This window comes from Branchiostoma belcheri, unplaced genomic scaffold (assembly GCF_001625305.1).
Source record: "Branchiostoma belcheri isolate BF01 breed outbred unplaced genomic scaffold, Haploidv18h27 scaffold94, whole genome shotgun sequence".
NCBI lineage: Eukaryota > Metazoa > Chordata > Leptocardii > Amphioxiformes > Branchiostomatidae > Branchiostoma > Branchiostoma belcheri.
Window position 1 is genome coordinate 603,896 of NW_017804620.1, and position 20,599 is coordinate 624,494.

Sequence of the window (20,599 nt, forward strand, 5' to 3'; positions counted from 1 at the left end):
TCAGATTTGGCAAATTTCCATTATAAGAGGTTCACGCAATGTGCTGAAGACACACACATATTGTTGTGGTTGGTCGAGTTGGTCTCTCTACTGGAAAGTTACAGTAACTGTATTTCATAATGTACAAGTCCTGTAGTTACAAGATGGATCAAAAAGATGCTGTGAACCAGCGCCCTCTGTTGACTTACCAGAGAACTACAAATGCAAATCTCTGCCCTATGCTTCAACACATGACATTTTGTATCATGTGACCTGAGAAGAAAACACAAGGATAGTTTTAGCTATGCTTGATTTCAGATAAAGGCCAACTGAAATTGTGACTGTTACAGTGTTACAGTAATTCCTGAATTTTTTGCAGTACTTACAAATGTTCATAGTTTTCGTAGTCACTTCTGCAGTGCAAACTTCAATATCATTTCCTTTTTCCGTGAACAAATTATAGTTTCTTGAACATGTCCATTTTTCTCAGATTTTAGACTACAAATTAACCTTTTGCAGGCAGTTATCAAATCTCTTCATCTAGCAAACAAGTACATGACTAGCACCTGTTCCCCTACTTATCAATCATTAATTTTTAGTTGAAACCAAGTCATACAATCATGTACAAACGGGTGTGACGTATAATTTATATACCCCCCTGATAGCTTATTTCCTACAAGGTGAAAGTACTTTTTACTTATTTTTTTAGAAGTGCAAAATCTTTTACCACATTCCTATTTGCAACCACCTTTTAGCAAGATCTTAAAGGATTGGAATAAAAGGTGGCAAAAAAAAATAGTTCATCCCTCAGCTTGTAGTGTAGTCTACAGCAAACATGGTCCAAAGTAGACTTTGGTTTGGGGTGGGGCTACCACGTCAACTGAGAGAGGAAACATGGCGACGTTTAGGACACATTATTATAATAAGACATTTGGTGAGTGGGGATCAGGAATAGGACAGTTTGATGTTCCATGTGGTGTTACAGTGTCAGAGGGATTCTCAGGGGAGATCTTTGTAGCAGACAAGATGAACCAGAGAATTCAAGTCTTCACCCTGCAGGGATCGTTTGTCCGACAGTTCCCAACAGTCGTGTCAGGTGAACTGGAGATGAAACCGTATGATGTGGCCCTGGACGGAGAGGGGAACCTGTGGGTGGTGGGGCAAACAGGAAAACTGTGGGTGGTGGGGGACACTGAATCTGAGTCTTCGGAATCTGAGTTTGCTGTGCAGTACAACAAACAGGGCAGCGTGCTGAGGAAGATTCACCTACAGAAGACAGGGTATGACAGAGGAGTTGCCGTGGACACCAGGAGGAACCACATCCTCATCACACAAACCATAATCGCGTACAACCCACATGGTGAAGTACAAGTGTTCAGGCCAAACGGAACACTTGTTACCACTGTATATGTGGGTCAGCAGCAGGGGATGAACCAGTTCAGTTTTATTCAGAACCACCCACACTACATCACTGTAGACGGGGAAGGGAACATTCTTGTGTCAGACCTTGACATTAGCTGCGTCTCTGTCTACAACAAGGAGAAGAATGGACAGTTTCTGTTCCAGTTTGGAGGCAGGGGAAGTGGTGAAGGTCAGCTGATGCAACCCCGTGGCATCTGTACAGACGGGGCAGGGAACATCATCGTGGCAGACAAGGGAAACAGCCGTGTGGAGATGTTTGACAAGACAGGAAAATTCCTCAAACACATCGCTACAGACATGAAGGGGCCACAGGCTGTTGCCATGGCAACACAGGGACAGCTGGTAGTAGCTAATGGTGAAGACAACAACATCACCATATTTCAAAACATTTGGATGAGGTGATAGTCACACTAACCCATGTATGTTTTGAGCCCTGATAATTATGCTGCTCATATATTCAGACATGCAGTGTGTATAACTTTACTTCAGGCAACACCAAAGTTAGTTCCTTGTTTCTCTGAAAATTCTGAGTCGGACTTTAGTGAGAGAACAAAATCAATACAGAAGTCTGAGAAGACAACTTAACTACGTACTCTGACTCTTTAAAACTGTCATCATAAAGGTACAGACTTTCAAATATAATAAGTATGCTTGAACACATCACCTGTACAACATGTATCTTTTCAACAGAGAAGAAAACCCAAGACTAGCTTGAAATATGTGTTTTATTGCTTTAGAAATGCCTTTCTTTAAATGGACTTGATATATTGTGTCTAAGTATTGCAAATATTAGAATTGTCTCTAGTCTTAAGTTAACATAATCTCTGCTTCTCAGAGCAAACAATGTCAAGCACATGACCAAAAGGTGTAGAACTGGTTTTGTTTAACAATTATCAATATTGGGTTAAACCAACTCACTACAGTGAAGGGGGTAACACTTTCAGCTCGCCTTATAGTTATACTACACAAGAAAAAGTAATGTACAAGATTTAATTCAGGTTTGTGGTCTTTGTGATGTTCTAAACTAACAAATTCTTTTACCTTTTTAGTAAGTTTGCTTTAAATTTTATAGATGGGAATAAAAGGTAGTGAAAAAAGTTCATGGAGTCTCCCTTGAAGCTTTTAAGTTTTAATCCAACCCACATACAGCACACTTGAGCATGCGTTTTGACTAGTTATTATATCTAACTATCACATGACCAAAAGCTGTATAACCGGTTTTGTTTAACAATTACCAATTTCAGGGTTAAACCAACTCACACCTCAGTGAAGGGGGGTAACACATTCAGCTGTTATTGTAGACCTTAGCAGAAAAGACATTCGCAAGACTTAATTGAGCTGTTGTTAGGGTTACAAAATTGTTTATTACATTCCTAAAACCACGGCGACTACAAAGTCGAGCCTGTTCATTTTCCTATTTGTTTATTTGTTCTCTAACATTTACCACACTTGTGGGACACAAGAGCCTGGGAAGGAGACATTTGGTGAAAAGGGATCAGAAGAAGGACAGTTTGATCGTCCTTCAGGTGCTGCAGTGTCAGATGAAGGGGAGATCTTTGTACCAGAGTTGCCTTACCAGAGAAGTCAAAGCTTTACCCGGTAGGGAACATTTGTCCAACAGTTCCCAACAGTCGTGTCAGGTGAACAGAAGATGAGCCCCTGTCAGCTTTTAGTCCAGCCCAAACCTGTTCCAAGCTGCACATGCGCTTTGCCTCTGGGTGTGTATCCGGATCCAGTGCCACATCGACAGAGAAAAACCATGGTGGCTGCAACATTGAGTCTGTTCATTTTCTTCTTCGTTTGTTTCTTCACTGAAATTCACCATACTTGTGGGACACAAGAGCCAGAGAAGGTGACATTTGGTGAAAAGGGATCAGGACCAGGTCAGTTTAATGGTCCATATGGTGTTACAGTGTCAGAGGAAGGGGAGATTTTTGTAACCGACTTGGGAAACAAGAGAATCCAAGTCTTCACCCTGCAGGGAACGTTTGTCCGACAGTTCCCAACAGTCGTGTCAGGTGAGCAGAAGATATACCCACATGACGTGGTCATTGACAGAGAGGGGAACCTGTGGACGGTGGGATGGACAGACTCTGCTGATCATGATGAGTTTGCTGTGCAGTACAACAAACAGGGCAGCCTGCTGAGGAAGATTAGCCTACAGAATACAATACGTATGAGTCGTAGAGCACTGGCCGTGGATACCTGGTGGAACCACATCTTCATCACGCAAATCACAGAAGACAGCAGGGGCAACCCACACGGTGAAGTTTTGGTGTTCAGGACAAACGGAACACTTGTGAGAACTATGGGCCTGGAGCGAGGACCCAAGATACCAGGTCACATCACGGTGGACGGGGATGGGCTACTTTTGGCGTCAGGCATATCAGATGACCAAGTCTATGTGTACAATTACATGTTTGGAGATCCAGATGACTTTCTGTTCCGGTTTGGAGGTTCTGAAACTTGGAATGGAGATGATCTACGGCTATTAAATGTTCCCTGTGGCATCTGTGTAGCCGGGGCACACATCATCGTGGCAGACAGGGGAAACGGCAGTGTGGAGATGTTTACTCTTGCGGGAGCACGATTCGTCAAACACATTGCTACGGACATGAAGGCTCCATGGAGTGTTGCCCTAGCAACGCAGGGACATCAGCTGGTAGTAACGGATTACTACGACGACAAAATCACCATATTCCCTGAATCTGTGTGGCTATGGAGTTAATTAATTAATTAATTAATTATCAAACTTGACCAGTCTGTAAGAATATTAGTGTATAAACTTTGTGATGGTCTAAGTCGTGTTGATATTGTATAATCAGAGGAAACCCAAGCTGTAAATCCTCCTAGAACACTGTATAAAAGAGTAAAGCCAAGTCCAAGTTGTGCAACATTATTGAATGGTTTTGATCTAGAGAGGCTAAGAAAAAGATATATAATATGTATAATATATATCTTTTTTATATAATATATATATTATATATTTTTTTGTATAATTATAGACTGTGCTTTTTAGTATTCTGTTAAAGCTTTGAACAAACAATAGAATCTGATAATTATTATTATGGTTTATATATATATAAATATATATATATGGAAATCACGGTTTACATAGCTTTACAAATGCCTGGGAAAAGAAACAAATAATATATAGCTCTGCAAATTTCCAATACTCAGTGTAAGAGGTTTACCCAATATGCTGATGGTCATGATTTTGTGCCACACAAAAGACACAGGTTGATAAGTAATGATACAAGCTGGGCTATTGAAATGGCTGTGAATGTGCTCCCTCTGTTGACTTTCCAGAGTACTGCATGCAAATATCCAACCGACAATGTACATGTATACAAAATGAATGATAATGCTTGAGCCTTGAACACATTACTTGACTGTACAACATTTATCTTTGGTTGGTTGTGATAAGAACTGATCAGTGTTAGAAATGCCTTTAGGTTCTTTTCTTCAAATGGAGAAAAGGAATGAATTATACATGTATACTATGCTCTTCTACATAATGTAATCCAACACCACAAGTTACCATGGTGATATAGAGACTTCTGGTCCAGGTTGTTAACTTTATGTGTGTGGAACGGAAGAAGAAGAAGAAGAAACTGAGCAAAAGTAATGTTTTCCTTCTGCAAACTTTAAGGTTACAAGAAACATAATTAATGTTCGTCCTGATCATTCAGCCGACTCATAACTCACAATTTTAGCTCGTAACGTTTTTCTCCCAGAAACAAAATGTTGTAGAGTTCCTGTTTATGATGATTAAAGGCACTCAGAGAAAACCGCAAACCTGATGTGTCCTGGCCTTCCTGTTCCTGCTTTGACAGGAGAATTGAATTAGTATGGATCGTTTTGGAGGAATGGCCAAGTGAGTAGAGTGCTCGCCTTGCATTCGGTAGGACGTGAGTTCGATCCCCGGCCGAGTCATACCAAAGACTTTAAAAATGGCACATTCTCTGCTAAGCACTCAGCATTAGGGAAAGAGTATGGGAGTTTAACACACACCACTACCAGTGGACTAGCCCCCTGCTGTTATGATTGCACAACAAATATTTTCGTGTGGCCTAACCTAGTATAGTATTTAATGCTCTGCTTTAAAATTCCAACTGTTTAGGCCTTCCTTAATTTGAAGTGATCACATCTGAAGACCCCCTGCAAAGATACCCCAGATGCATATCAAATCAATTATGTTAATTACCCCTAATGTCGTCCCCAGGGTGCCTGAGATATCCCCACCCTAGGGGTTCTACCCAGGGGAGCCTGCCATCAGGCCTGCTGAAAGCAGTTTGCTGTTTCTCAGACTTTTTCATTTTACAGAAAGATTTAGATGAATGAATAAATGTCTGAATGAAGACCTTTATTGTACGCTAATACCCACTGGGTTCAGTACAGGTCACAGGAAAGACGTCACAGTTTGCAATGAATATATACAATGTACAAGCTAGTGCTAATTTAAATCTTAGGCTTGGATTAATAGATAAATAGTTGCAATTATCATCACTTTGAATTTTTGGGTTTTGGCTTATTTTTGGCATGTTTTTATCAGCGCTTTTTTTTGGCACTGGCATTTTTTTAATGCCACCCCAACATGAAACCCTAATAAAAGCCTAAAAAAATGCAAAAAGTCAAAACACAAACCTCTTCTTAGAGAGTACCATTTTTGGCTGATTTGTACTATTTATTCAGCCTGCAAATGAGTCTGGTGGAGACTACATTACATGTATGATGTGAGAAACAACAGATAGAATTAGAGTGGCCCAAACTCCACCTGCCACCAAACAGAGGTACCCTCTCTAGCTCAGTGGTCCTGTTATAATACAGGACAGAAAGGTTGGTAGGATGTTGGTCTGTGTACTGCAAGAAGCTACGTGTAAGTTTAAAAGTACTGGGAACAAGACATACAAGGTAGTGACAATACATGGTGAGTGTACATATATTTCTATACATTAGCATACAGATAGAGTACTAGTAGTCTCTACCAGGCTTTGGGAGGCGGCTGGAAATAAATTGGCCAAATAGAGACATAACAATAACAATACATTGCAAGGGTGTGGCAAACTGTACTCTTCTAGCTGACCAACCTGGCATGTTATCTCTGTATTTGGCCAATTTCTACTCTTTCCAGCCGCCTCCCAAAGCCTGGTAGAGGCTACATAGCAGGCACTTGTAGTAACAATACGTGCTGAGTGTATGTATAATTATAATAGCTTAAAGTAGCTTTATTGTACTTTTACTCCCTGCTTTTTTTTTGTCAAATCCACAGCTGAATCTTTGTTGTAGAACTTCGACAATGTCTGACTTGATAAACCATCAATGTATAGGGAAAAGCTCTTACAGTAATTGGGAAAATGCATGTTATCTCTCTCTTTGGCCAATTTCTACTCTTGACAGCTGCTTCTAAAGCCTGGTAGAAGGTACATGAAGTAACAATACTTTTAAATCTAGAGCTAGAACTTTGTTGTTGAGCGGGCAATGTCTGACATAAAACATCAATGTATTGGAAAATGCATGCTTCGTGAATCAGTTAAATTCTTCTTCTTTATTGCAATGGGAGTTCCTCAGAACGCATCTTCAAGAATGCAGCCAAATAAGCTCATATTGGGGTCAGTAGAGTGTTGAATATGAATGAAACTTGCAAAGAGGTCCTTGACATAATTGTAGTGATCCTTGACATTATGCTTCCTTTATTTTATTTTAGAGTTTAAGTCTAAAATGTGCAGGTTAGGTGGGGGTATAGAGTCAGAAACAAAGCTCCAATTTCACCTACACTAACCTGCACAGATATGCCTCAAAGTTTGTAAAGATCCTATGAAAAATTAAGGGCTTTTGAAATGTTGATGCTATTTTCAGCTTTGTTTTCTTTTTGACAAAAGACATTTGTTTTGTTCAAAGCTTTTATGGTCGTGATAAAAATCTGTTGTTAATATTTCTTTCACTGTCTAGCAAACCTTAGGTGTCTTCAAGGTAGAATTTGTATGTTTTTTGTATGATTGTTATGTAAGACTTTATTGCAACATGTAATTCTTCTCATAATTCTTTTTTTAATACTGAATAATGAATGTGATTGTAAATGTTTCTGTACCTGTATGTGATAATGTTGTCGGAAGATTAGCCCCTTAAGGGCAGGACTAAAGGGCATCCCAATAAACTGAAACTGACTGAAATATGCTGTATTTGCTCCCAAGCAAATGTCAGCCTTTCTATAGCCTCCATAGCATGCCAAAAACTGGGGGTTTTGGGGGGTCTTCAGGGTCTTTGGGAGCTTTTATGTGCTATTTTCTGATTGCATATATTGACAACATTGAATTACCCCGTTAGAACTGAGCTAATCAGAAAACAGCTGAAGACCTCCAAACCCTCAGTTCTATAAGCCTGCTATGGAGGCTAGCCTTTCTAGCTGTTCAAAGCTTTATCTTGAAGTTGTACTGTATAAGCATTACCCATTGGTATGGGGCTATTACTATTAGCCAGAACGAATTCAGAATCTATTCCAGGATGATGTTCATATTAATCAACCTTTTGACCCGTTTTCTCTGCTGAAAATTAATTTGGCCAGAAGGAATGGAGATGAAATTCCGAAGACAAGTCGGACCACCCACAAAATGACCTCGACACTTCTCAAAAACATCATAAACTTAAAAATTGTGACCACAAAACTGCCCCCGTCAAAACTCATGGGTATCAGTTTCATCAAAAGATGTCCCTATTTTTAGCTGATGTACTTAGTAATAGATTTCACACATGGCTTCTTTGTACCTCCCCTGGAAAGGAAAGTAGTACGGCCTAATCGTCTGGTAGGGTAGTTATTTTGATTGGCTTTTATTGGGGCTGTACCATTGCTAAACTGAATGGGGGAGATTGTTGGAAAATTTTTCTTCTTACTATCAATGTTGAATTGTGGTAAGATGAAGAAATATGATGTTGGCTTGTGGTACTTATTCAAGTCTTATTAAAATCTTAAGGAAGTAATTTTGCACATGATCATCTTAGATTAATTGCATTAATTCAAAAGGTTTACCTTTTAGTTTGCAACCGTCTTCTCATACTGTATTATAACAATTAGTAATTATTATATTTTGAATTGCTTTCCAGTAATTATGTAATTAGTATTTCTACTAAACATAATGTAGTTGAAGAAATATTTTACCACTTTCTTGTTTCTTTCATATTTTAAGGTGAACCGTATCTTAAGTCAATTTAGCACTTCATTATACAAGGAGGAGAGCTAAATATACATGCACGGTTTTCTTGGACACCCCCCTGTCCAGTTTATGAATGGTCTGCCCCAGATAGCCAGGGATGCGTGTGTAATATTGAGCGGCAGTTGTGCGTTTGGCCACCAGCAGTGGAGGAGCAACTGGAGTGTTGAACGTTGAGGGCAGGCTGGGTGTCAGATCAATTACACTGGAGCTGTCAGTGCCTGATCTCCAAGCAGAGGTTTTGGCTTCGGCTGGTTTTAGACGTGTTTCTACTAATTCTAGGTATATTTATCGGAATTTCTTTTTGTGCTGGAATCTTTTTAATGCCAAGGCCGTCACTGCCTACTCTCCAAGCAGAGGTTTCGGATCTGGCTTGTTTTAGACGTGTTTCTTGGCATTTTTATCCGGGTTTGTCCAGTATCTTTTTTTTCTAGCATATTAGTAACTGTCTTGCCAATTTGATACTTCAAGCAGAGGTTCTGGCTTTGGCTTATTTTATTGTTTAAGGCATTTCTACATATATTTGGCTTCCTTTTTTTGTAACCATATCTTTTATTTTGAATTCGTGGAGTAACATTGGATACTGTCTTGCCAATTTGACACTGTCTTATAGGTTATAGCCACCAAAAGATCTAATCGATTATTTAATTACCACCCTGTGGTATACCCTCAAATTAAGGATCCGGCTTTTTAGACATTTTTATAGGGCTTTTCTTTTTTGTACTAGTATCCTTTTCTTGTGGCATAATTTAAGATACTGCCTGCCAATTTGATAGTGTCTTGTAGCTACAAAAATATCTGCTTGGAGATTAGATATAAAAATGTGTTTTTAGACATTTTTAAAGGCCTTTCTTTTTTTGTCCCAGTATCTTTTTTTGTGATATAATATTGGATGCTGTCTTGCCAGTTTGATAGTCCCCCTTGTTAATTTGATACAGTAACTGTCTTGTAGCCACCAAACATCTGCTTGGAGATTTGGGTGCGTTCCCAAACTGTCCCGCCATGCTATTTAAGTATGGTGGCCTTGTATGCGTGGGAAAGTGTCAGAAAGGACAACAACAACGATTCGGACTCTGAAAAACGTCCGCAGAACGCTCGTAGAATGGCGGACGACACACGGGTCTTACGAAGGGAAAGACGAAATGGGAGACTAGCAGAGGAAAACGGAAATGTTCCAAGGATTTTACCGTTTCAAACGAGTATTGAGCCGATGGTTTGGTCAGCAGCTCCAGACTTTGTATGTGAGTATGAAGACTTATATATAAATCTGTATCTGTATAGCCGGTATAACCGCCCTTCGAAGTAAAACGCCAGCTTCGCAAGCACGTGGCACGGCGGCAGCTGGCTATATCACACCGAACGACTTTCTTGTTGTTACACCTAACCCTTGAACATCTAACTCTAAACATCGTTTAATTTAAAGCTAAAAGTATCTATTGACAATGCCCCTACTGTACTTGGTGACAGTGAGTTCCACTCTGCGATAGTTCTAGGAAAGAATGAATTCTTGAACACCCCAATCCTTGGTTGATAACTTCCAGACTGGTACTTGAAGGCATGGCTATTTAGAACATAGTATGAAGAGTTATGACCAACGTGTAACCGTACCACCCTATGTTGTAACCGTATAACCCTGTACTGTAACCGTATAACCCTGTATAACCGCCCTGTTTTGGTTCATGTCATACTTAGCATTAGGCATCACTTCCTAATAACGTATCAGATTCATGGTTACAGTTTCAAAACTCTTAAAGTTTGATAATTTTGCCAGTTTCTGTAAGAAATTATAGTCGATTTACAAACAAGATATAAAAAGAAGACACTGTTTGTATGACATTTGTTACTATGGCATGCTGTTCTGTGGAGTATGTGAAATGTATTTATCTAAATGCAAGGAATTTGACTGCCCATAATTTAACAGACTTGGTATTTATTTGAAGTGGTTTATAAATTACTGGTCCAGAAAATGAACGAAGTGTATTTTGGGGGGATAGCTAAGTGTTTATTTTATGAAGAATTTGATTGAGTTTCTAATTATTTTCAAGCACACTTCATGTTCTGTTGACAAAAATAAGTTTTGTTTATTTGTTTGGGTCTTTTGAGTATTATGAAATACTCAAAATCAGCTTGCAGATCCAAAAGGAAGAGGTCAGACTCAGAGTGAAAAAAATACATTGTATACTAAGGATTTAAGTTAACTGGTTATATGATTGAAGACTTAAGTCCAGGACTTTAATATTTTATAGTATTAGAAGTCATTTTTTTCAAATTTGTCTTGATCTGTCCAGTACAATATAACCCCCTATTCTTCTCTCATATCTTTAATCACTGCTATTCAAAAGGCTGATGCACTTTTGCCAAATTCATCTCCAAATTTGTAAAAACCCTGGGAGCGTTGCCCAATGCATTGGTATTATTAGGGTTTTAGGCAACTCACAGTTATATGTAACTCTGCCTTGATCAAATACAATCATTATGGTTATCCTCTATATTTTCTCATGAGTTTTACTATTACTGACAGTCACTTCAATTCAAAAAGCTGATGCACTTTTGCCAAATTCATCTCCAAATTTGTATAAAACCCTGGGAGACTGGTGTAGGTCTGGGAGCCTGGGGTTAGTGGACATACTTGGGCTGGTCGAAGCTCAACAAAGATGACACAAGAATGACCTCAGATTGGAAAAAAATACCACAGTTATGGAATGGAATGTGTGAAGAATTAAACCCCACAAGACTTTGTTATGTGTAAATTTTTGGTCGTTTAAGTTTGACTTATTATAAGTTATACCTTTAAGATTAGAAATTTGTAATTGAGACTCTAAATTTCATGATTTTTATTTTCTTCTTGCTATATATGAAGAAAATAAAAATCATGAAATTTAGAGTCTCACTTACAAATTTCTAATCTAGATAGAAATTTAACTAGGCCATGGAGTGAATTCCTAATATATAATTTAAAACTTGCAGAAATCTATGGCTTGTCCATATGGAGAATTTGTGACAGTCCATTCTTAGCTAGAAAAAATACATACATGTACTAGAAGAAGCATGGAATGAAATTCAATACCACAGAAAGCTATGAATGCATGTCTCAATACAGAGTAAATGCATTATTCAGTCCCAACTAATTGTAAAAAGTATCTCATTTATATATACTAGAAAGCTGTGAATACCTTTACTGTACAATACAGAATGGAGCATATTTGTGACTTATTTGTGTCGTAATATCGACTAAAAATTGTTCCAGATGCAAAATTTATAGGTTTTAAATTGAGTATAAATTTTGGGAGTGTATAGAATAGATGTACATGACTTTAGATGCCATAAGAAATCTATTGACATAGAATAGAGCCTGTTTTTACTTCCTGACATGAGGATATATCTTCGGCAGGATCGGTTTGGTGGGGTTTTAAGTAGAAATTAATGATTTACTGGAGTGAGCGAAATTGTTACAGAATCTGATGCAAAATTCAAATTGAAAATGACTTGAGTCTTTAAACTATCTTCTTACATGAATATGTTTTAGCAATAGAAAGCCATGGATACATTTCAGTAAGAGAATAGAGCCTTTTTTTATTTCCTGACAGGAGGATATATCACCGGCAGGATCGGTTTTGGGGTTTTAAGTAATTTGGCGACCGTCTGTCGTCTCTTCGGTCGTGTCGGAGGTCGTGCGTTTCTGACATCCGGCGCTTTCACGTAATTAGGAACTATTGATTTCTGGGTAATGTATTGCCGTGAACGCCGGGACTGTCAGCGAGGAGAGGGCTTCATAACGAAAGGGAAAGTGAGCCACTTCCGGCAGCACTTTCACTCAAGGGGCTGGGATGATTCTTTAAAAGGAAAGTATGTATGAATTAAATCCAGAATTAAAATAATGATCTTTCTACAAGCTGAATTTTAGCTTCCTGTTTGTAACACTTTCACTGAAATTACCAACCTTTATAATGCGTTGTCCCCTAATAGTAATACATTTCCATGCCAGGTGAAAATAACTCAGTCTGTTGATTCTTTTGGCGTTGAGCAAAATAAGCAAACGCCGGGACTGTCAGCAAGGAGAGGGCTTCTTAAGTGAACCACTTCCTGTATAGATATAGGCATTGGCTTATTACCTTCGCCAAGAAGGTTTTGTTTTCTGTAGCCTTTGTATGTTTGATATCTCATGATCACAAATTTTAAATGGTAGTAAGCTCTTATTTTTTAGGTGTTTTGTACTGGTATCTTTGCCTGGGTATGAAATCTATAATTGCCATGAACACCGGGGCTGTCAGCGAGGAGAGGGCTTCATAAGTGAACCACTTCCTGTATATGTTCCTCTCCAAGCAGAGGTTTATAGGATTTGGCTCATTTTTTTGTGTGTTTTAGACTGGATTTCTTTGTTTTTGCCAGCCAAATGTGGTGGGTTGTTGGATGCTGCCCTGCCAATTTATTACTTCCCTTCCAATTCCAACAAATTAACAAACAAACGAATGCATGAGCGATATTGTCCTTTAGGTACCAAAAGATCTGCTTGGAGATTAACTGAGTGTGATCTCTCTTTGAAAGGAATGAAGTATTAGTGATTTCTGGGTAATCTATAGCCACAAACGCCGGGACTGTCAGCGAGGAGAGGGCTTCATAAGTGAACCACTTCCTGTAATATTCTCCTAGTAGAGGTTTGCTAGTCTCCACCAGACTCCTTTTGCAGGCTGAATAAATTAGTAGAAATCAGCCTAAAAAGAGAATTATAATTGGCCAGAGAGTTGGCTCACCAGAGAGGGTCAATGACCTGAACCAGACATCTGTCACTATAATGGTAACTACATGTAGTGTTGGATTACATAATGTGGCAATTTTATAGCAGGAGGGATTTAGAGTCATGTCTGACCATATACTAGACAGTAATAATATGTGTAAGTGAGTTAAAGAATTAACACATCAGACCAATATGCGAACTCAAGCTCTGGATAACATTTTGCATTTGCTTTGCAAACGTTACCTTAACTTTCTAGCTCTTCCTTTTTTCCTGAATTCTACCATCCGTGCCTCTGTACAAAGGCCTTCAGGAGGCTATAGCTACAGATATCAACTTAATTTGATATGCTGATTCCAAACACATACTACATGTAATTCCAGGTGAAAATAGTTTTAACAGCTGTTTATTATTTTGTCCTTGAGCAAAATTAAGCATTACTTCAGTAATATTTCTCCTGCTGACGTTTACGGCTTGTATTTTACGGCTGTTCTGTTCCATCTGGGGAGTCGTTTGAAACTTAACAGGCTCATCCTGACGTCGTAAAGATAGCATCAGAATGAAGTGGGCGGATTCCTAACCTCCAAGCAGATCCTAGGGTGGCAAAAGGCAGCATCAAATTGGCCAGGCAGTATCCATTCGCCAGAGATCAGGGTACGGACTGTAAAATTTGGTTAAAAAAATAAGGAATAATTAGCCAGGAGAGTCAGTCCACGGGAAGGTTGGTTCAACCCATTTGGCTAAATTTTACTGCTTTTGAACCCACGATTTTTGCCTTGGGTGGCGTATGGACCCTCTCTGGCCAATTGGATCCTGGCCAATTTGATACTGTCTTTTTTTACTGTCTTGTATTATAGGATCTGCTTGGAGATTAGAGGATTCATAGCTGATCACAGGAAGGATAAAACTAGTGCAGACTGTAAAAGTCTTTATCCTGAATGTTTTGGGTGATTTGTTTTTATGTGAAAATAATGACTTTTAAGATAAGATTATGGTAAGTTGCTGTTGTGCTGGTGTGTTTTATGACTGATGTCTTGCAATACATTTATTTATTTGCATTCAGGCATTGAAGTACATGTAAATAGGCATGGTTCTGGATACGATAATCACTTCAATCTTAGACTATAAAATCATTTTATATGAAAGATAACGTTAAAAAACTCTGTGATTTCTACCCATCCATAGCCAGTGGGAGAAATTGAAGTGCTCAAGACAATGATCATTTTATCACTTCACATCGCTTATGACTTGTCTCAGTGATTTTTATCACCCATATGTGTAATAAACTCCTTCAGAGTAGTAACTGATCATGACTATGTGTATGTACAATGTAAGTTCTACTCTTAGGGGTAATGTGCTCTAAAATTTTTGAACGTTTTTAATATGCTGTAACTAAAGATCTTAGTCTTACGAGCAGTAATATAGTTCCCTGCAAAGTATTCTTAACCTAAGGATTCAGAATTATGTGCAATATTACTTGTCTTTGTGAGCGTTTTTAAAACAAATTGTCTGTAAATTGACTGCAATTCAGTGATATTCTCACTGCGATAGCTTAATAAAGATATCTTGAATCTTGAATCTTAAACTAAAGATTACTGTAGATTCTGAGTTATGGATGTCCCCCATGTGTACATTTTGTACATGTACATGTACAGTCGTAAACTCGTACAGCCACAGAGTTGTGAGTGTGAAGTTCAGTACCCTGAGGTGTAATGTGCTTGTGAGAGATTACAGTTAAACTGTAGATTTTAGTCTTGGCAACCCATGTGTGTAGTAACCTCCTACACAGTAGTGAGTGGTGAGATTACTGTAGATTCTGAGTTACTTATGTCCCCCATATGTACAGTAACAGTAGTAAACTCGTACAGCCACAGAGTTGTGAGTGGGAAGTTTTACCCTGAGGTATGATGTGTTTGTGAGATTACAGTAACTGTAGATTTTAGTCTGGGGGACCCAAGCACGTCGGCAGAACGTACTGCACCTGCGCGAAACCCGTAATGTATTGTACATAGCATTTCGGCAGAATGTCTCATATAAGGTTGTATTTGCTCATATGAGGTTAGCATTTCGACAGTAGTTTCCAAATGTTATGTCGGAAAGAATATCCTCTGCAACAGGCAAAATTCTGATGCAACGTTGACCAAAAACCCAACGAAAAACCCGAAAATACAGGGTTCTGCGCAGGCGCAGTATGTTCTGCCGACGTGCTGGTGACCCATATGTGTAGTAACCTCCTACACAGTAGCGAGTGGTGAGATTACTGTAGATTTATAGTCTGAGTGATTTATTTATCCCATATGTGTAGTAAACTTCTACAAGTCCTACTTACATGACATCTGTGTCCATAATATCACCAGGGTCCATAATATCGCCACCTTGAGAAACAGTGTGCTTAAAGATATTTTTACTGCAACATACTTTTGGTATGCACTCCTGCACACCTCAAATCTATATACCTAGGGTATGTTGCAGTAAAAATATCTTTAAGCACACTGTTTCTCAAGGTGGCGATATTATGGACCCTGGTGATATTATGGACACAGATGTTAGTACTGGTCTGGTAAGCTGCACCCAAAGTGTGATGTGTTTAAGGATTACAGAAGATGTACCTGTGGGAGGGACTAAAGCACTCCCTTGTGGTGGATTCAGACATGCGTTAAGACGTTCCTCTGAAACTGATGTGAATCTGGAACATAAAACTAGCAGAGATTCCTCTTCGTTGATCTGAGTTTCCCCAGGGGTTACTGATCGTTTATGATCATTTTAGGTAGTGATTGCAACAGTTAATGTACCGTGTGCATATTGTACATATTAAACTTCCCTGCCCACTTACAATATACCGGTATGTCTACAATGCAATACTTGAACATATTTTTACAATGCAATACTTAAAGTAACATAATACATAAGCTTCCCTTAGTACAACAATGTATCTCCACAATTCAATACTTAAACATATTTTGTCAGTTTAAAAATGGGCTGTCCAGCCTATTATTTACTATTCACAATTTAGAACCATAAGATTCATGTTTTGATATTTTAACGACCTTCTTTTATGAAGTTCATCAACTTAATACATGTATTTGTGGAAACAAAGTCTCTACACACAGCTTTAAAAAGTGAAAATATTGTAAACACAAAATATAGTCAAGGATTTTTTGTCTGTTTGTTGCAGTGTACCAGCTCCAACAGCAGGCCCCCCAGCCTAGGAGGATAGTCTGTACCATGGAGGTTTGTTTTCATATATTACCTTATAATTACTTTAGAATCTTTGTTTTTAAGGAAATACTAATGTAGAAGGTAACGGTAGTCCCATACATGTAGCTTTCTTGAGGCAGGTACAGCAGGCGTTAGTCCACTGTGTCTAGGGCATGGTACAGGAATGCAGAGTCCATCCCTCTCCTTTCACTGCCTTTTAGTAGTTTTAACTCCCCAACCGAAGTCATTTACCCGTTTTACACCTGGGTGGAGTTAGGAAAGTCGAGTAAAGTTGAACTTGCTGAGGATACAATGTCTAGCTGGGAATGCAAACAATCAAACCTGGACCAGGTCTTTGTTTAAAGTCAAAACTTTTGGTCCAACAAAAAAATTCTCTCACCAAGAGCTTTCGACCAGTCACAGTCGACTCTTCCTCAGTAGACTGACCCAGTGAGGCTTGTCACGTGGCTTCTTTGAAACCTGGTCTTGTGTCTGTTGCTCTAGACACATTACCGCTATGGCCTCAAAAAGGCTATGATGGGACTACCTTTACCTTTACCTTTCTACCCAATCGACAATCTGTAAAACTATCTCAACATTACCAAATGTTTTCCAAATTAAGTTTTCAGAAGGAAAACATAAATTCAGGCAGACGTGTACGTGGATAGATCTGGACAGACCGGCTGAAGTTGAATCGTTTGAGACACACAAAAAGGCTTCTTGGACGAAATCCAAACACTCAGAAATTGCCTCACTCCTAATGGATTTGTTGGCATCTGGAGACCTTTTATAAGCCAGACATATAAATAGATTACTGTAAAATGGCTTGACAAGATAATACTGAGAAAAAATTAGATTAAAAAAACGGATGTACACATTTATTAATAAGTTAAGTCAGTGAGTTGTACATTATAGTTCTAGGTTGGAGTGATATGAATTGTGTATTGCATATCGTCTTATATGGTTTGAGACATATCTCTAAAATCTCGTATATCATAATTTCGTTACTAATTCTTTTTGTATGTTTTTTACAGGTTGGAAACAAACCAAAATACTATGGAAGAGAGTAAGTTGTCTTGGAATTTTGTGACTGCTTTGGGCTTAAAAACTCAGCGTGTGTGTATTGTCAGCGTGTGTGTTTGTGTGTAAATGTGTGTATGCACATGTGTGTGTGTGTGTTTGTGCACATGTGTGTGTGTGTGTGTGTGTGTGTGTGTGTGTGTGTGTGTGTGCACATGTGTGTGTGTCTGTTTGTATTTGTCTGTGTATATGTACATGTGTGTGTCTGTGTTTGTGTGTGTGTCTGTATGTGTATTAATTCTGATTGCGTGTGTGTGTACATGTATGTATGTTTCGTGTATAACAGGTTTGTTCATGTATAACAGCTTATTTATTTGTTTGTTGACAGGTTGTTTATTTGTTTGTTTGTTTACAGGTTCCACGGGATGATCTCCCGTGAGGAGACGGATGCGTTGCTAGGCGATGTGGAGGGGAGTTACCTTATAAGGGAAAGTCAGCGGCAGCCTGGCAGCTACACACTGGCTATCAGGTACTTTGTTTGTTTGTTTGTTTGTTTATTTATCTACTTCATGCTTGTGACCCATATCCATACAGATCATGTAGAATACATAAAAATTCAGAAATTAAGACAGAAGTACCTAGTACATGGTAGCTACAAACTGGCCATCAGGTAGTTTGTTTATTTGTTTTTTTTATTTATTTACTTTATGCTTGTGACCCATATCCATACAGATCATGTAGAATACTGAAAAACACATTGGCTATCAGGTACTTTGCTAATGTTTAATATTTGTTTTTTTATTAATATTTACCTCATGCTTGTGACCAGAACTTACAGATCATGAATTTCGATTGTACAATACATAAAAATTCATGGTAGCTACACATATACACTGGCTATCACAGTATCAGGTTTTCTTTTTCTTTGTTGATTCACCGCAGGCATGTGTCCCATATTAATCCAAAATCATCTAGAATACATTAACTCTCATAGACAGAACTACCTCTCTATAAACTAGCTCGGAGTAAACATTCAAGTAAATTGATGATGATAATTTTTGATAGTGTATTAAATAAGTTGTGAAGTGTGGTATAGAAAATGTAGAAGTCATTGAAATGTCTTCACTTCACATGTTCAGGTATGGAGGGATCACCAAGAATTTCTGGCTATATTACAACGGCAAACATTAACTTCGTCGCGAGCAAGTGGTCTTCACGATACAGAACCTGATTTATAGTTACTGTATTTAAACTGAAACTCTACATGTATGTCTTCATAGATTTGGAGGGACCACCAAGAATTTCCGGCTGTATTACGACAGCAAACACTTCGACACAAACAAGCGTTTTGACACGATACAGAACCTTGTCTAGAGATCAGCAAAAAACAAAAAAAAACTTTATATTTATAATAATTTATAATTATGTTTAATAAGACTGATTGAATTTTATTTTCTCCAATTGTTTAGGTTTGGAGGGACCACCAAGAATTTCCGGCTGTATTACGACGGCAAACATTTCGTCGCGGACAAGCGTTTTGACACGATACAGAACCTTGTCGCTGACGGCCTCATCACCATGTACATCGAAGCCAAGGCGGAAGAATACATCAAGCGGATGACCGGCGAGCCGATTTACGAACCCTGCGGCTACCTATCGCTACGGAAACGGACGTCCCGCGTCGTGACAACGTTCTCCAGAACGGTAACTACGGCGACCATCGATGAGGTGGACAACTTCTCTTCCATTTCTTCCTCGACGTCACAAAGTTCGGACAACTCTTCGGTAAGATTTTAATGTTTTTATGTTTACATATTGTTTTTACTCAGTTTCTTCCTCCTCTTCTGTTCCAAACACTAACCTCTGACCTGGCCAATGACATGATTTTTTGACGTCGGTCACCATGGTGACTGGTGTTGGGTTACATAATGTTGCAAACTTCATGGTCTGCTCTGCTCCTGTCACCATATGCTAGTAGTACATGTATGTGAATGTGTTTGTCAATGAGTAAAAATTAACAGAGCAAACCATGTCCGAAGGTAAACGTTATGCATTTGCTTTGCAAATGTTACTTTTCTAGTAATATTGTTTTTGCTCAGTATCTTCCTCCTCTTCCTCTTCTTCTCCAAACAAATAAGGTCAATGACTTGAACCTGGAATAAAAGCCAATGACATAATTGTACACATACATTGTACACAAGAGACAGAAGGTATAGAAATATAGAAATAGTTTTACACTGTAGAAGGATGTACGTGTGTTGATTTGATTTATTGAAATTGCAACAGTGCAATACACGCGGAACAGAGGCAGCTGTTGTTGGTGTTATGTCCCGCACATAGAAACAAATATAGGACAGACAATACTCATTTTCACTTGAGTCTAGTGGAGAAAGTCGTGTAAAGGTCCATTTCCCAAGGGCACAAGATCGGTGGCATGTCAGGACTCAAACCCGGGACCTCTTGATTCCGAATCGCGCATGCTGCCGTTGCGCCACAGGAGTTCTACCATCTGTTTCTTACACCTACACGTACGTCTCTGTTATTGGCTTTTATTCCAGGTTCCCCCAGTTCAGACTTCATTAATCAGAAGGTCAGACTCAGGAATCCTCCATTGATTTTAATTCCCGCTCCGTAAATGAACTGTCTGCCAGTATTGGTGTTAAGGCCAAGGAAAAAAAAATGTTGTGTTTCCTGTTTCAGTCCTGAAAAAAGTTGGGTCCGTAGGAAGGGTTTTTGTTTTCATGTTTATTTATAATTTTGTTGTAGATTTTGCACATCTCTAGTGATACAACGTTACATACAATCCTGTTTAACAAAGTAAAACTTGCATGAGGACAATAATATTTTAAATGTCAATGTTGGAAAACCGTTTGTGCAACATTTTATCACTCAGGTGTCAGGTCATGGAGCTAGAAAGGGTTATCAGTTTGACATATTTATGTCCCTTTCAGTAGTCCACACAAAAAAAGGCTAGGGTCAGAAGCTTTTCTAGAGTCGGTAAGGAAACAGGAAACACAATTTTTTTTCCTATGCCAGTATT

General features: G+C 38.7%; 2 protein-coding genes across 2 annotated transcripts in view; both read left to right on the forward strand.

Moving 5' to 3' along the window:
* Positions 1-20,599, forward strand: part of LOC109461584 (N-chimaerin-like) — a 44,376-nt gene that overhangs the window by 10,671 nt on the left and 13,106 nt on the right. Inside the window, exons 3-6 of the mRNA XM_019757963.1 lie at positions 16,517-16,572; positions 17,574-17,605; positions 17,975-18,088; positions 19,029-19,344. Of these exons, the coding sequence (XP_019613522.1) occupies positions 16,517-16,572; positions 17,574-17,605; positions 17,975-18,088; positions 19,029-19,344 (518 nt within the window). The remainder of the gene's footprint in view (positions 1-16,516; positions 16,573-17,573; positions 17,606-17,974; positions 18,089-19,028; positions 19,345-20,599) is intronic.
* Positions 874-4,145, forward strand: LOC109461612 (E3 ubiquitin-protein ligase TRIM71-like). Its single transcript, XM_019757990.1, has 2 exons — positions 874-1,743; positions 3,383-4,145. Exons 1-2 carry the CDS (start codon positions 874-876, stop codon positions 4,127-4,129), a joined length of 1,617 nt encoding a protein of 538 aa, XP_019613549.1. The 3' UTR covers positions 4,130-4,145.

Bases quoted from the DNA above. Each gene is read 5' to 3' on its own strand.
- LOC109461612 (XM_019757990.1), top strand. From the start codon at position 874: ATGGCGACGTTTAGGACACATTATTATAATAAGACATTTGGTGAGTGG. The intron at 1,744-3,382 runs GTAGTAGCTAAT...TTCACCCTGCAG, and splicing joins TGGCAACACAGGGACAGCTG to GGAACGTTTGTCCGACAGTT.